The sequence below is a fragment of the Dermacentor silvarum genome, chromosome 7 (assembly GCF_013339745.2).
Source record: "Dermacentor silvarum isolate Dsil-2018 chromosome 7, BIME_Dsil_1.4, whole genome shotgun sequence".
Taxonomy (NCBI): Eukaryota; Metazoa; Arthropoda; class Arachnida; order Ixodida; family Ixodidae; genus Dermacentor; species Dermacentor silvarum.
The window spans coordinates 103,471,151-103,488,086 of record NC_051160.1 but is presented as its reverse complement, the minus strand read 5'-3'; the positions used below and the strand labels follow the sequence as shown (position 1 = coordinate 103,488,086).

At 50.8% G+C, this 16,936-nt stretch overlaps 2 protein-coding genes across 2 annotated transcripts in view; both read left to right on the top strand.

Annotated features, from left to right (window-relative positions):
• LOC119459049 (endochitinase) overlaps positions 1-16,936 on the top strand; it is a 177,606-nt gene that overhangs the window by 48,174 nt on the left and 112,496 nt on the right. The gene's annotated exons all lie outside the window — the stretch shown is intronic.
• LOC125946907 (endochitinase-like) lies at positions 5,589-6,433 on the top strand. Its single transcript, XM_049671097.1, has 2 exons — positions 5,589-5,709; positions 6,111-6,433. Exons 1-2 carry the CDS (start codon positions 5,599-5,601, stop codon positions 6,306-6,308), a joined length of 309 nt encoding a protein of 102 aa, XP_049527054.1. The 5' UTR covers positions 5,589-5,598; the 3' UTR covers positions 6,309-6,433.

The following is a 16,936-nucleotide window of genomic DNA, read 5'->3' as shown; positions in this document are numbered from 1 at the left end:
AGGGCGGGCTCGCCGTAGCCAGGGTCGGTGCAACGACCGTTGGCAGAGCAATAATGGAGGCGGCAGGGATCGAGGATGCCATGGCTGGGGCCGACGTCATCTGCCCGAACTTGCAGCAGAACATCGTGATGGTCAGCACTCCGGATCGAGAGCATGCAACGAGGTACACTAGAATCAAGGCGATCAGAGTGGAAAACAAGCCCTACGAAGTCAGCGCATATGAGGCGGCTCCGCATTCTACGTGCAAGGGAGTGATAAGGGGCATTCCGTTGGGCGACGGTCCGGGGGCCCTAGAGAGGAACATCGTTAACGAAAGGAACCCCCTGGCGTTGGGGGCCAAGAGGATCAAGAACACGGGAACAGTCATCGTGGCTTTCGACGGTTTGAAAGTGCCGAACTTTGTGCGTTACGGACCAGTGTTGGTGCGATGCTCCTTATTCCGCAAACAGGTGGACAATTGCTACGCGTGTGGCAAGCTGGGTCATCGAGCCGACGTATGCCCGACCCCGGAGGCCGTGACATGCCGGGGTTGTGGTGTGTCGAACCCGGACGATCAGCACCAATGCACTCCGAAATGCAGGCTGTGCGGGGGACCACACGTGACAGCAGACAAAGTGTGCCTGCAGCGATATCAAATTCCGTACGTCGTGAGGAGAAGAAGGTGGGGGAAGGCGACAGAAGCTTCTGCAAACCAGGCGTCAGACACGCCACTTGGCAGCACCGGCGGGGGCGGCCGGGACAGCCAGCCTTCAGCACAAGGAAATAGGGGACGCTCCGGTTCCAGGGGGCGTTCGCATTCTAGGGGACGCTCCCGTTCCAGAGGGCGCTCCCGTTCCAGAACCGGATCCAGATCCCGGTCTAGGGGGCGCTCCAGCTCCCGGCGCCGAGGAGGATGAGGACGTGTCCGGTTCGAGAGGTCCCGGTCTCGGGATCGCCATCCTGTGGGTCAGCCAACCTGGGCCGATCGAGTTCGCAATGGCACTACAGAACAGGTAACGCGGGGTTCGCCGCCAGAGCACAGCAAAGAACGCGAGAGGCTTGCACAACTCGAGCGTGAGAATAGGATTATGAGAGACACGATAGCTAGTCTCATGGCTGAGATAGCGGGAATTAAGAAGGTAGGAGGTACACAACCTGCCGCGGAAGATAGGCAGACGCCACAGCGGGCGGATACACCTATGGCTGAGGAATGCGAGACGGAGAGGCCCGCCAAAAAGAGGGCCATAGTTAGAGAGCAAGACACGCCTACGGGTAGGGCTAAATCGGAAATTCGCGAGATGCTCTCTTCCCTTAGCGAGAGCATGAAGCAGCTAAGCGAGACGGTCTCGCACATTCAGGGCAGTATGTTGGCCATGGAGGAGAGATACAACCAGCGATTTTGCAAGATTGAGGCGTTCTTAGAGAATGTGGTAGCTCCAACCGTGGGTCCGAGGGCGCTGTCACTCCCGTCGACGGCTTCGGCGGCACAGAACGTGAGTGTTCCTCACAGGACCAATTCAGCAACGCAGCTGCAACAGCCACAGGATGGCTGTGCAAACTAATTCATTCAGAATATGGCAGTGGAACTGCAGGGGGTTTCTGCACAAAAGGGCCCCCTTGCAGCAATTTATTCGCTCGCACTCGGAAAAGCCTCACGTAGCACTCCTGCAGGAAACACTAACTAACAGCGTCGTGCTGCCCGGCTACCGGTCTGTCGCAAAACACGACGAAGGAAGAGGAGTGGGTGTACTGATCAGCAAAAAGCTTACCCACGTCGTTCATGACCTCAGGCTGGCGTCGAGCAAGGTCGAACACGTCATGGTAGAAATCATTCCCGGCTCGGCGAACAGAGAGAGCATCTTTGTTTTGAATGTGTACAGCAGTCCCAGGGATCTGAGGCAACGCTTCAGAGCCCTTGTCTCCAAAGCTGCACATCTCGCCAGAGGCGCTCTTCTGGTCGTGGCGGGTGACTTCAACGCTCCGTATCATACGTGGCGCTACCCGTATGACACCCGTAAAGGGGAGGACCTATGGAGAGAGGCAATAAATCTGGACCTGATGTTGGTCACGGACCCTGCCTTCCCAACCAGGTGCGGTACGTCATCCAGCCGGGACACGACTCCGGACCTCACTTTCGTCAGGGGAGTGGCAGAGGTGAACTGGACAAACCTTAACATGGACTTTGGCAGCGACCACTACGTCTTGGCCACCGTCCTTCGGATCGAGCAGAACAGACAACGCAAGTTCCGATTCACCGACTGGGACAAGTTCCGCAAGCTGAGAGAGGAGCGGACCGGGGAAGAGAGGCCCGACCTGGAGCGATGGATTGCAGAGATTCGTGAGGACATTGAGGGCGCGACCAAAGAGGTTACCATAGACCTCCCGGTACAGAAGATGGACAGCAGGCTGGCGCACCTACTCGAGGCCAAGCAGTCCCTTCTGGCCAGATGGAAGGGTCAGCGGCTCAGTCGAAGGCTCCGCAAGAAGATTGCCGAGGTCAACAGAAGCATCGAAGAACACTGCAAAGTCCTTTCCAGACAGCAATGGGATGAAGTTTGCAACTCAATTGACGGCCAGATGCGGAGCGGGGGGTCCTGGAACCTCCTAAAGCATCTGCTGGACGAGACCAACACCAAGTCGAACCAGCGGAGCACGCTGGGAAGAGCGCTGCACGGGGCCAGGCAAGAATCCTCGGACGAGGAGGTTATGGAAAGGTTGATCGCGAAGTACTTGCCGGTAGCCTCCGGTCCGGCGTCCCCCATCCCAGAATATGGGGGCGTCGCGAACCCGGAGCTGGATGCGGAGTTTGGTGTCGAGGAGATCCGGCGGGCCCTGCACGATTTAAACGGCAGGTCGGCCCCGGGTCCGGATAGAGTTACAAACAAGGCACTGAGGAACTTGGACGACAAGTCGGTGGAGTACCTGACGGACGTTATCAACAAGATGTGGAACGACGGAAAAGTACCGGAGATGTGGAGGAGGGCTGCCACCATTCTCATCCCCAAACCGGGCAAGCCCCCTAGTCTCGATAACCTCCGACCGATTTCACTCACTTCGTGCGTGGGCAAGGTCGCCGAACATGCTATCTTAAACAGGGTCTCGCGATACTTGGAAGACCGGGATATTTACCCACACAATATGATAGGCTTCAGGGCAGGACTGTCAACGCAGGATGCCATGAAGCTCATCAAATATCAAGTCATTGACCGTAACACGAGGGACACGAGAGCCATACTTGGATTAGACCTGGAGAAGGCCTTTGACAGCGTCTTGCATTCCTTTGTCTTGAGCCAGATATCTAGCCTCGGGTTGGGCAAGCACTTCCACGACTACACACGATCATTCCTTGCGGACAGAGAAGCCACTCTCAGGGCGGGAGACCTCGTTTCGGACTCGGTTAGGCTGGGTTTCAGAGGGACGCCACAGGGGTCTGTCATATCCCCGACCCTGTTTAACCTAACCATGATCGGTCTGTCGAGGAGACTCTCCGAAGTCGAGGGTATCAACCACACAATATATGCAGACGACGTCACCATTTGGTGTACCGGAGGCAGTGATGGACGGGTGGAGGCTGCGTTGCAGGAAGCCATCGAGATAACGGAGGAATATCTTAAGCCGACCGGCCTTCGGTGTTCCCCTCGGAAATCAGAACTGCTCATTTACAGGCCCAGGCGGAGGGGGCCCAAACCGAAGGGTTGGAAGCCTGTAGAGGACGTCGACATCACTCTACGGACAAGTGAGGACGGTGTCATCCCCAGGGTGGACTCCCTCCGGGTCCTAGGTATGACGATCGAATCAAACGGCTCCGATAACCTGACGTTGTCAAAACTAGCCAATAAAACGGATAATGCCATCAGACTCATACGGAGAGTTGCCAACCGGCAGCAGGGTCTTGGAGAGGACAATCTTGTGAGACTGGTGCACGCCTTTGTAATGTGTCATTTTACCTACGTGGCGGCCATGCACAATTGGCAAAGGTCGGAGAGGGACAAGCTCAACACGTTGATCAGGAAAACTATCAAGAGGGCCCTCGGCCTGCCCATGTACACAAGCTCGGAGAGACTGATGTGTCTCGGCATGCACAACACGCTGGAAGAGATCGCGGAAGCGCAGGAGAGGGCGCAGTACGCCAGGTTGTCCACCACCCAAGCGGGTAGGAGCATCCTGCGGGAGCTGGGGGTTCCGCCGGCGGAAATCGAGTCCCGCTTCTGCGGTCTCCCTCGAGAACAGCGGGAACGCATTGTCGTGGCTCCAATTCCACGCAACGTTCATCCCGAACACAACGTAGGTCGGAGACGAGCTAGGGCCAAGGCTCTCCTGGGCAAAGCTCGGGAAGAGGCTCCGGATTGCTGTTTTGTTGATGCTGCCCGGTACCCCGACGGGACGGCGTTCGTAGCGGTGGGCATCGATCACGATGGGAAAATCACGAACTGTGCGACTGTTCGAACGAAGTCGGCCGAGGTGGCGGAGCAGGTGGCCATAGCCCTGACCCTGCTGGACGACAAAAGGACCACGATCTACAGCGACTCACGGACGGCTGTACGAGCTTTCGCCAAGGGCACCGTTTCGGAGCAGGTCGTGCGCATTCTACGGGACAAGGACATCAAGTCGCACATGATCATCTGGTTCCCTGCACACATGGGGCAGATCAAGGGCGCCCCGCCCAACCTCAACGAGTCGGCCCACAGAGCTGCGCGAGGAGTCGTTGGCCGCGTAGCTACCGGGTGGCGCGACGCTGAGGTTATGGACAATCGGGACCCTCCCTCCTCATATAACGAACTTGCGAAACATTTTTACATGGGACGGAGACGATATCCTCCGCCACATAGGAAACTAAACAGACCACAGGCGTTGACACTCAGATTACTCCAGGTCGGGGCATACCCTAACCCCGCACTGTTACACAATATACCCAGATATACAATCGGCCAATGCTTGCGAGCTATGCTCAGACCTGGCTGACTTGGAACATATGCTCTGGCGGTGCCCCGCGTTACACGACGGCGACGATGTCAGGTCGACCAAATGGGAGGCTGTCCTAAGCAGCCCCGATCTTGAAGCACAGCTATGGGCTGTCCATCGGGCCCGCGACGCAGCAGAGAGGCTCGGCCTTTCTGTGCCGACGTGGGAGCGGCCCGCTACGTGCTGACGCGCGTTCCGACGGACAATAATAAAGTTTTACCATACCATACCATTTGGGGTGCGTGTCTCTTATTCTACCCGTCCTCATTCTTGCGCGCTGCTTTATAGCCAGATGAATTTTAATCAGAGCTGCATAATCGGGAAATGGTGTTTAAGTTAGGCACGTATCCGATCATTAAGGTGTCATGAATTTTCACTTCAACCAACCATAGCGCACTCTTCCAAAAAAAATAAGCGAACTGTGCCATTATATGAAACACATTACCGAAGATATTGCGTTTTGTTCCATTTAGCAATGTTCTCTCTGATTTTTAGATGTTACAAGGTAATTGGAACATTGGAAGCTGTGTACTAGAAATTTTGTGTATTAATAATAATACCAGTAATGTGCGTACGCGCACTGGTGTTTATAACATGAGTTAATAGGCCAATGTTTGATTCACCCCTTCGTCAATACATTCCAGATACCTTGACTGGATGAATGTCATAGGTTACGGCCTTAGAGGATACAGGAACGGCAGAGCTGACATTCATAGTCCTCTCCACCCCAGAACCTTCGACCAACCCGATGTCCGGCAGCTCAATGTGGTAAGCGTGAAACACAATTATTGCGAACACTCTCTTAAGCGACTAGGCACGGGTATATCAAGGTCGCAATGATGTCGAAATAATTTATTTTCGTCGCCTGACAGTACTATACACTGCTCCTGCAGGCAAAGAGGGTTCACCGAGCGCGCTATGACACATAAAAAATAACGCCAATTTCTCCACTCCCTATGACGTATAGCGAGTATGCCTCATACACGCAACCACATGACTGCTACAGAATAGTTCGTCCATGGCAGTTCACCTTGATTTCCACGGGCTGAACTACGGCATCGTTAAAGGCACGTTCCATGTTTCACCGTAATTCACCGAATGGAAGTCTCATCCGCTCGTTTGCCGCACTTTCGGCGAAACATTGTCAGCTCTTACATGTTCTCGCACAGGAACAGGGTCTTCAGGCGCTGCTGGACCGCGGAGCCTCGAAACGGAAGTTGGTACTGGGCGTGGCCTTCTTCGGGCTTGTGTACAGGCTCGCGGTCCCAGAGAACACCACCCTGCACGCGCCTATCGACTTCTTCAAATGGCCGGAAAAGGGTGCCTTTCTCAAGAGCAAGACGATAAACGCCTACTTCGAGGTGTGACCCTTATATAGAAATACACTCACGATATCTGTTGTCTATGTACAGATCTTGCAGATTCCTTCGCCTCCCTAAATACTTATTTCGTCCCGGTTGCGTTTGTGCCTATATCCAAAGCAAAGATTGGAGGACGCTTAAGCTTCGCCTTTAAGAGTGAAACGCGATAGCGTTATCGGGCTCTGTTCGCATCACCTGTTTCTTTATGAGTAGGCTTCACTGCAACACACAACGTGGGAAAACCAGCTTACAAAAACCAAGCGTACACTGATCCATTTAAAGTCGGCTTCGCTCTAAACACAAATGCATTGCTGGGAAGAGATCTTCACAGGAGCAATTTAAGCCGCTTTATATCAAATTGTGAAGGCTCTAGGACCTGTTTAAAGATGACATTCCTTCCTGGGCTTCCTAAACACGAAAAAAAATCACAGCATATCCACGGGGTGAATGACGATGAGTGGGCGAAGCTCCGGAGGGAATCATCGGATCTCCCGCTTAAGGGGACGCTAGCACAAACGCGTTAGAAACGTGCAGTACTCTCTAGTAAGGGGGACAGCGTCTTACGCGTCTTACGCAGCCATTTACACATGCCGGAACGTGCACCGGGTTTGGCGACGCCATCACATGACTGCTGAGAGAGTATACCCCCCGTATTCATAAACGCTCCTCGACTTGAACTTGACTTGCCACCGCCTTGGGCAGCGCGTTCGAAACGCGTTGAAGGTAAGGCGGAGAGGCCACAGCGTCTTACACCAGCTTCTTACACGGGCCGTAACGCGCTAGCACAAACGCGTTAGAAACGCGCTAGAAACGCGGCCTTTCGTTAATGTTGGGTATTTATTGCCATCGTGGTGCGTGTGTCTATGTGCGCTTCGTGGCGTAGTGGGCTAACGCCGCGCGCTCGGAAGCGACGGGACCCTGGTTCGATTCCGCGCTACGGACACAACTTCGGAATTTTTTTTCTCATTTTTCTCAGACTGGTTACACACTACTACTACTACGACAGGGACGGAACGGGTGCCGCTATAAGGAGCTTCGCTCCTAAAAATTGGCCGCATATCTGCTTGCTTCTCTTCAGCAGAAGACGACAGTCTTCAGCCGCCCCTGACACGTCACACCCCCTCCTTTCTCCCTTCCCACCCTCACGAGCTTCCCCTCCCTTCTGACTCCTCTCATGATGGATATAACGGAGGTTTTCCTGAATTCAAATTTCCCGCGTTCGCGCTGCTCTTGCGCCATTTGTTGGTACCTTTTATTAGTGTTGACTTAAAGCCGGCTACAGTGCCGCGGCTTCAGTCGGCTCGTTTTTACCGCGTAGCGCCTCTTCGACATCATTTCTAATGCGTTTATTTTTCATTTACTAACGTAAAACAAGTCCTATGTGTATTCTTAATTAAATGAACTCCGCGGATCACGGTTATGAGAATATATTTTGCCTCAAATAGGCCTGTGGCTTCCTTTGCGCTGCGTCTGTTCGACACCATTTCTAACGCGTTGATTTTTCATTTACTAACGTAAAAAGCAGCACTATCTGTATTCTTAATTAAAAGAACACTACATCTCACGGTTATGTACATATATTTTGCCTCAAATAGGCCTGAGGTTTTGTTTGTGCTGTATAATGTTGACGTGTTTGTCAACCGCCCGTCCAAAAACAACCAAGCTACTAGCACCGGTGGCACGGGTCATACACGTCACCATTAATGTATACAGCACAAAGGAAACCTCAGGTCTATTTGACGCAAAATATATGTGCATAACCGTGATCCGCAGCGTTCAGTTAATTAAGAGTGCCTTTCTATATTTAAGAGTATCTTGCCTTCTTGTCGTGTTTTTTCGCGCTGTTTCCCTCTCGAGTACCTATAGGACTGGTTTTTACGTTAGTAAATGAAAAATCAACGCGTTAGAAGTGGTGTCGAAGAGACGCTAAGCGTTAAAAAAAATCCACGCATCTCCACGAAGTCAATCACGACGAGTGGGCGAAGCACTGGGGATCGTTCGTGCCGGGTAAGTATCCCGTGACATTGCCCACTCGCGCATGTAAATGAGTGACAATGCGTGTGTACAGTACATGTTTTATTTGTCATAACTCACATGTCCTGTTGAGTTCTGGAACGAAAGAGTCCTCCAAGTTCTCGACACCTCTTGTACACCTCATTGGATCTACCCGGCGGCAATTGCCGAAAATCGCCGCACAAGATCGTATCCAGCACTCCAGACGGTTCGACCAGACGATGAGTAATCTGTCTGAACCGAACGTCGATGGCGTTCAAGTTATCCCCAGACAGCATGCTGACTTCGTCTATAATGACACATTTCATTTTTCGAAAGGCTACGCGGAACGTGTCAAGTTCACTGTCATTTAACCTCTCGTCTTTACTTTTGCGCGAGAGTTCGAACGCCAAGTGCACCGAGGTTCCTCCGACGGCCACCACCACTTTTCCCTTGCTGGCGCAAATTACAAACGCGTTGTAGGTACGCGTTGTACGGTTGCGTAACCGTACGCTACACTCATTGCAGGAACCTTGCGAGCTACCAAGGAATCTTTGCACGTCGAGCAAACCATGTACTCATCGTGATCACCACCGGCGAACTCTTGCTGCAGCACTGTCATGGCGTTGCCTCGCGGCTGTTCGTTTCGTATATTGGCGATTTTGGCGAACGCGTTATCAAAGCACAGGAGATCACACACTTTGCAGCTGTTCCCGAAGCTCCGGTCGAGGATGATGATGATAAGTGGTTCTTGAGGGAAAGGGAAAGGTTGGCGCTATCTTCTGCAGCCCTTGAGGGAGCACGGCTCAGCGCCAAAGGAAATCACGCTTAAACCGTGCATCGGCGCCTCCCTTCTCCGGTAGGCAACGCGCCTGGCGTTTAGCCGTCGCTTCCCGAGCTCTCGCCTCCGGGGTAGCAGCTTGTTGTCGGCGTTGCCGCTTTGCCGCTGCTTTCCGAGCACGGACAACGTGGAGGGACGGATAAGCCTCGACCATAAGGTGCTTCGCCCCTAAAACAAGCGGACTGAAGCCGCGGCTGTGTAGCAGGCTTTACGCCAACAGCAATAAAAGGTCCCAACGGATGGCGCGAGAGGAAATATGAATTCATTTCAGCAAAGCCTCCATTGCATCCATCGTGGGAGGAGTGAGAGGGGAGGGGTAGAGCGTGAGGGATGGGAGGTAGGAGAAGAGAGGGCGCTACGTATCAGGAGCGGCAGAAGACTATCGCCTTTCGACGTCATTTGCAGCGAAGCAAGCAGATATGCGGCGAATTTTAGGGGCGAAGCTCCTTAAAGCGGCACCCGTTCGTCCCTCGTCGTAGTAGTAGTGTGTAACCAGTCTCTCTACTCTCTCAGCAGTCATGTGATGGCGTCGGCAAACGCGGTGTACGTTCCAGCATGTGTAAATGGCTGCGTAAGACGCTGTGGTCGCTCCCCCTTACTAGAGAGTACTGCACGTCTCTAACGCGTTTTTGCTAGCGTCCCCTTAAGCGGGAGATCCGATGATTCCCTCCGGAGCTTCGCCCACTCATCATCATTCACCCCGTGGATATGCTGTGATTTTTTTATTATTCTACGAATTGTTTGCTGTGGCCCCGAGGCACGCGCGCGTCTAAACTTTAGAATGACTCCGCTTTCAACATTCCCCTCAATGTTGTATGGAACCAAAGTACAGCGGACCATCATCAGATTTTGAGGACGCTTAAGCTTCGCCTTTAAGTCTGGAACGCGATAGCGTTCAAAGATCCCTGGCTACTTGTGAGGCTTTTTTCTCGCATATTCAAATTACAATCCGACGCTATCAAGACTGTAGGTTGTGGTTAAGTCATACTTTACGATTTTCTGACGGATTGTACTTTGAGAATTTCAATTTTTGTTCACTAACGCCTTGCGCCACACGGAGGGCCTGGGACTGCTTGTTGTGATATGGTTCGGCATGATTCTTTCTGCCAGGCGCCGATGCTTAACGCCCACGGCGGAGCCGACACCGACGCCGGATTTTCTGCGACACGAGCCCCTAACGCTATCGCGTTGAAATCTGCACTACGTACACATACGTCACGAAAGCCCTTCAACGACGTAAATAAAAGGTTCACTGCGCTTGCTCGGTTTAAGCCAGAGAATGTGGCGCTGACGTGCAGGCGTCGCAACTACTGCGCGACAGCCCGAAAGTTTAAGGCAAAGAAAAACACAATTTGCTGGTGGCATTGTCTAAGCATAAAACCGCATTTAGTGAGTCCAAATACAAGTAACGTAGAGTTATTGTTTTGGCGTTCAGAAAGCAGTATCAAAGTAACTGTTTATTGAACGCAACAATGCTTCCCACTAGGCCCTTGACGGTGTGATCCTGCCACCAGCCCGGACATCGAGGACAGCAGTCATGGCCCCAAGAAAATAAACATAATTAATTTCCCGTAGCTGCACATTAAGCACTTACGGCATATAATAGAGGGCTCCGGATTAATTGTGCCCTTCTGGTATTCTTGACGTGCATCTAAGCATACACGAGAAAGCATTCTGATGAACGGATTACGTCTCCATGATAATTGGATCGCCGTTGCCGAAATTTGAACTGACGCAAGTGAATCCACCAGCTGCCGCTAGTGTATTAGGCTACTGCATTTTCCCGCCGGAAACGACAACTGCAAGAACTGCGGCATCTCCGACGCCCGTGTTGGGCTATTCGTTAAGCGAAGCTTATCTGGAAACTTTTCATTTATATTCTAGGCAAAGCGACACAACATACGTTCAATCGTATTCCATTTCCTATTTATGTATTGATAGAACCCTTTCAGCTTAAACGCAACCATGAATTCACAAGGCGCCCGCAGGGGCGTCTGCGTAAGCAGGCGTTTGGTGTGTTGCGACACCACGGACCCGAGCACATGGGGGTTGGACCCTCCCGCGCTTAACCGTGCGTGGCTCAGCCGTGTCCGGGGAAAAGGGGATCCTGGAGGTTGAGCCGAAGCCGGGAGTTTGGACCTTTATGGCCCCCTGGCGGAGGCAACTCACCTCTTTGGCCTCGGCTTCACGTAGACGGCACCCCCGGACTGACCCACCCGGGGGAAATCGGTAGTTGCCTTTTCCTGTCACTCTCTCCCTCCAACCTTCGTCTTTCTTACTTTCACTCTTTCCTGTCCTCTCTTTATTTTCCTTTCACTTCCGACTTCGCGGGCAGCAAGGGTTAACCTTGTGCATTATATCCTGCCTTGGGTATATGTATTTGGTTATAGTGGTGGCGTACAGTTGGCGTTTGCAGGACCTGTCCCTTACAGACTCTGCAGCGTCCCCTTGTTGGGCTCCATGGTGGGTGGCTGGCGCCACCGCCGAAACTCATCCCACATATATGGATAGCTCCTTTCCTGCACTTGCTGATCGCCGCCCGAAACGAGGGCGCACCGAAGAAATATTCCAATTTTTTGGCCGACAAATTGAGAACTTTCCACGATACCACGCGGTACATAGTGAGAAAACTGACAAGTCCGTGAGAGTGATCTCACCCTTTATTGTTGCAAAGACTCTGACAGAGACCATAGGACCAGGTTACAAGGCGACGAAGTTGGCCAGCGGTGATCTCCTACTGGAACTCCGCGATAAGAAACAACATGATAAACTACAGAATCTAGTGTCGTTTCGAAATTTTCCTGTGACTGTGACCCCGCACCGCACCATGAACACCTCCCGCGGTGTTATTTCTGATGACGACATGTTGGAGCTCACTGAAGATGAACTTCTGGAAGGATTTAAGGAACAAAATGTTTTGGCTGTAAAACGAATCAAGATGAGGCGCGATGGTAAGGAGATTCAGACAAAACACATAATTCTTACTTTTGGTTCAAGTGTTCTACCCGAGACCATTGAGGCCGGATACGTCAAACTACGTGTCAGGCCATACGTGCCAAACCCGCTCCGATGCTTCAAGTGCCAAAGATTCGGCCACAGCTCGCAGAACTGCCGAGGCCGACTGACATGTGCTAAATGTAGTGCCTTGGAACACACATCTGAATCGTGTGAAAACTCTGTCCGCTGTGTGAACTGTGATGGGGAGCACGCCGCATACTCGCGGTCCTGCCCGTCCTGGAGGAAAGAAAAGGAAATTGTAACTATAAAAGTGAAAGAGAATATTTCATTTAAAGAGGCACGAAGGCGGGTGACCTACCTGTCTAAAACCAGCTTTACCGATGTGGCGCGTCAGGGGGCAGCGTCACAACGGTCTCCGGCTACTGTCCGGCTCACACGTAGTGAGCCGGCGGTGACGCCATCCGCCCCCTCGGCGGCTGCGGCTACCACTGCTCCGCCATCTCACAAGAAGGGGCCATCGACCTCCGGGCTCGTGGCCTCAAAGGTCTCGTCCATCGAGACGAGGCCCTCACGTCAAACACTGCGCTCGCAAGAGCGCGTGTCCAGCGCCTCGCAAGAGCCGATGGACACAACAACCGGTCAGACGGCGCCGCCAGCGCCTAAGGAGCTCCGCGAATCTCGCGATCGCTCCAAAAAAGAAAAACCGCGCATCACAGGGCCCGACAAGGGCTCCGTAAGCTAATTTAGAGTCCCTTCACACACAGCGCAAACCTCTTTCTCAATATGGACACGCAAATATTGCAATGGAACGTTAGGGGACTTCTCCATAACCTCGATGACGTTAAAGAGCTCCTTCATAAATATAGTCCGAGGGTGCTGTGTGTCCAGGAGACGCATCTGAAATCAGGAAACACAAACTTTTTAAGGCAATACGCCGTTTTTCGCAAAGACCGTGACGACGCTACCGCCTCGTCGGGCGGTGTCGCTATAATTGTCGATAAAGGTGTTGCCTGTCAACAATTAAACCTCCGAACTTCCCTTGAAGCAGTTGCTGCCCGAGCAGTACTGTTTGGTAAACTAGTCACGGTTAGTTCGATTTACATCCCCCCTTGCTATCAACTTTCCAAAACACAGTTTCAAAATTACATAGATGAACTTCCGCCGCCATATATAGTTGTCGGAGATTTAAATGCACATAACACTTTGTGGGGAGACTCTCGTTGCGATGCGAGAGGGCGCCTAATTGAAAACTTTCTGTTTTCTTCAGGTGCATCTATACTTAACCAGAAAGAGGCAACGTATTTCAGCGCTAGACATAACACATACTCATCCATTGGCTTAAGTATAGTATCGAGTACACTAATACCGTACCTGGAGTGGTCTGTTCTCAAGAACCCCTTAGGGAGCGACCACTTCCCTATTATGTTAAACTCAACAAAACAAGATGGATGCTTGCCAAGTTTTCCTCGATGGAACGTGGACTCGGCCAACTGGCAACTGTTCCGAGAGCTTACATGTTTATGTGGCGATGACATTGCTGATTTTAATGTAGACGATGCTGTGGCTTATCTAACATGTTTAATTATTGACGCTGCTACGAGATCTATTACGCAAACTAACGGATTGACCAAGAAGCGCCGCATCCCATGGTGGAACGATGAATGTAGGAAAGCACGCAAAAACCAAAACAAAGCTTGGGGATTGCTTCGCAATTCTCCAACCACCGAAAACCTCATTAATTTCAAGCAGGTTAAGTCACAAGGCAGAAGAATCCGTCGACGTGCAAAAAGAGAGAGTTGGGAGAGGTACCTCTCTGGCATAAATTCTTACACAGATGAGGCGAAAGTATGGCATAGGGTGAATAAATTGAAAGGCCGGGAGTCGAACCCTCTGCCCTTAGTAAGTACCCAAGGAGATAGCCTGGAAGATCAGGCAGATTGTCTGGGCGAACACTTTGAATATGTGTCCAGTGCATCTCATTACACAGAAACATTCATGAGGTTCAAAGAACGTGCAGAGCGACAGCCCGTTAATCGGAAATGTGCTCGAAATGAAGATTACAACCGCCCGTTTAGTTTAGCTGAATTTAAAACTGCTCTCGCTTGTTGCAACACCTCAGCACCAGGTGCTGACCGTATCATGTATGAAATGATCAAGCACCTACACCCTGAAACACAAAAGACCCTCCTCTCTCTTTTTAATGTCATGTGGGCTGCTGGGTACATTCCATCTTCTTGGAAAGAAGCTATAATAATCCCTATACTTAAACAAGGCAAGGACCCTTCCTTGCCTAGTAGTTACAGACCCATTGCCTTGACAAGCTGTCTGTGTAAGCTCTTCGAAAAGATGATTAACCGGCGCCTTGTCTATCTCCTAGAAAGCAACGGAATACTAGATCCGTACCAGTGTGGCTTCCGAGAAGGTAGGTCGACTACAGACCACCTTGTCCGTATTGAGGGGATTATAAGGAATGCCTTCATACACAAACAGTTTTTTCTATCTGTATTTCTTGACTTAGAGAAAGCGTATGACACCACATGGCGCTTCGGTATTATCCGAGACCTATCCACTATGGGTGTGCGCGGCAATATGTTGAGTACCATCGAAAGCTACCTTTCTAACCGTACCTTTCGTGTAAGGGTGGGCCGGGCATTGTCGAGGTCTTTCACCCAGGAAACTGGTGTCCCGCAAGGCGGTGTGCTTAGCTGCACACTGTTTATTGTTAAAATGAACTCTCTACGCACGGCTATTCCACGAACGATGTTCTACTCTGTATATGTAGATGATGTCCAGATTGGTTTTAAATCGTGCAACTTTGCTGTCTGCGAACGACATGTCCAGCATGGCTTAAATAAAGTGGCTAAATGGGCTGATGAAAACGGTTTTAGGTTGAGCCCACAAAAAAGCACATGCGTCCTTTTCACTAATAAGAGAGGAATAGTACCAGACCCTTCTATTGAGCTCTCTGGTACCACATTACCTGTAAGCAAAGAGCACAAGTTTCTCGGCATCATACTGGACTCGAAACTCACATTTGTTCCGCACATCAAATATTTGAAGGCTAAGTGCTTGAAAACAATGAACTTATTGAAGCTGCTGTCACGTACAACATGGGGCAGTGACAGGAAATGCATATTAAACTTGTATAGATGCCTTGTCGGCTCACGACTTGACTACGGCGCGATAGTCTATCAGTCTGCTGCACCCAGTGCTTTAAAGATGTTGGATCCTGTTCACCATTTAGGAATCCGCCTCGCTACTGGAGCCTTCAGGACAAGCCCCGTACAAAGCCTTTATGTGGAAGCTAACGTGTGGTCGCTCTACCTTCAGAGGACTTATTCCAGTTTTACATATTTCCTTAAAACAAATTCAAACCGTACACATCCTACCTATTTTACCATAAACGATACCACATGTGCCACACTATTTAATAATCGACCAACAGCGAAGCAGCCCTTTTCGCTACGCGTGAGAAAGCTCAGTGAAGAAATGGGTGCTTCACTACTTGAACATTGCCTAATGCCTCCAGCGAAGCTGCTACCGCCGTGGCCGTGGCTGCTGGTTGAATGTGACACATCGTTTATTGAAGTCACAAAACACGCGCCAGATGCACACATTCAAATGCACTTTTTAGAACTAAAGTCGAAGTACTCTTGCCCTGAATTTTACACAGATGCATCAAAGTCACATGCTGGCGTTTCCTATGCGGCAGTCGGTCCGTCCTTCTCAGAATCCGATGTACTTTATCCCCAAGCAAGTATCTTTACGGCCGAAGCCTATGCAGTACTATCGGCAGTGAAACATATTGATAGATTAAAACTCCAAAAGGCTGTAATATTTACCGACTCTTTAAGCGTTGTTAAAGCGTTAATGATGCCGCAAAAACATAAACACCCTGTAATTATCAACCTCTACTCACTGATCTGCTCTGCTTATGCATCTAAACAACAAATCATAATATGCTGGGTGCCTGGGCATAGAGACATTGAGGGTAATGTTCTTGCCGACCAAATGGCCACATCAATAACATCGCACGCTATTAATCCTACAGCTGCTGTCCCTGTAACAGATTTGAAACCTTTCTTGCGTAAGAAACTGCGAAGCCACTGGCAACGCATGTGGGATGCGGAAACAAATAATAAGCTTCACTTGATAAAGCCACAATTAGGTTTCTGGCCCTCTGCATCGAAAACACGGCGAACTGATGTCCTATTCTGTCGTCTCAGAATAGGACATACATATGGTACTCACAACTTTCTATTGAGTGGTAATGATCCTCCAACCTGTGGTAGATGTGGCGAGAGGCTCACCGTCCTCCACGTCCTCTTGGAGTGTCGGGAAGCCGAAAGAGAAAGAAAGAAACATTTTCCGCTAGCGTATCGCTATTGTATCCCTCTGCATCCTGCTATGTTTCTCGGTAAAGAACCACTTTTTGACAGCAACGCAGTCCTCGCATTCTTGAAAGATGTTGTGCTACATGTTATTAGCCCCATAAGTTCATAGCGCATCCTCTCTCGAGAGGATGTTGCTGTGCTAGTTTTTATAGCACATGCCTCCAGGCCCTTGTGTTTCAAGAGCTCTGTTTAGGCACTTGTGCTTCTGGCTAATTTTCGCATCTTTAATATTTTGTAAGTCGTATCATTCCTTCACAATGCATTGTTCATGCCCATAGTACACATACTTAGTCATTGCCATAATTTTATTACGTATAGATTTTAACGCACTTTACAGCGACTGTTTTTAGGCCCATTTACAGCCATGTCACATCTAATGTTCATATAGTCCACTATTCATGTACCACTAAGCCATTACCATCGTCTTGGCGCTCTTTGGCCACATCTGG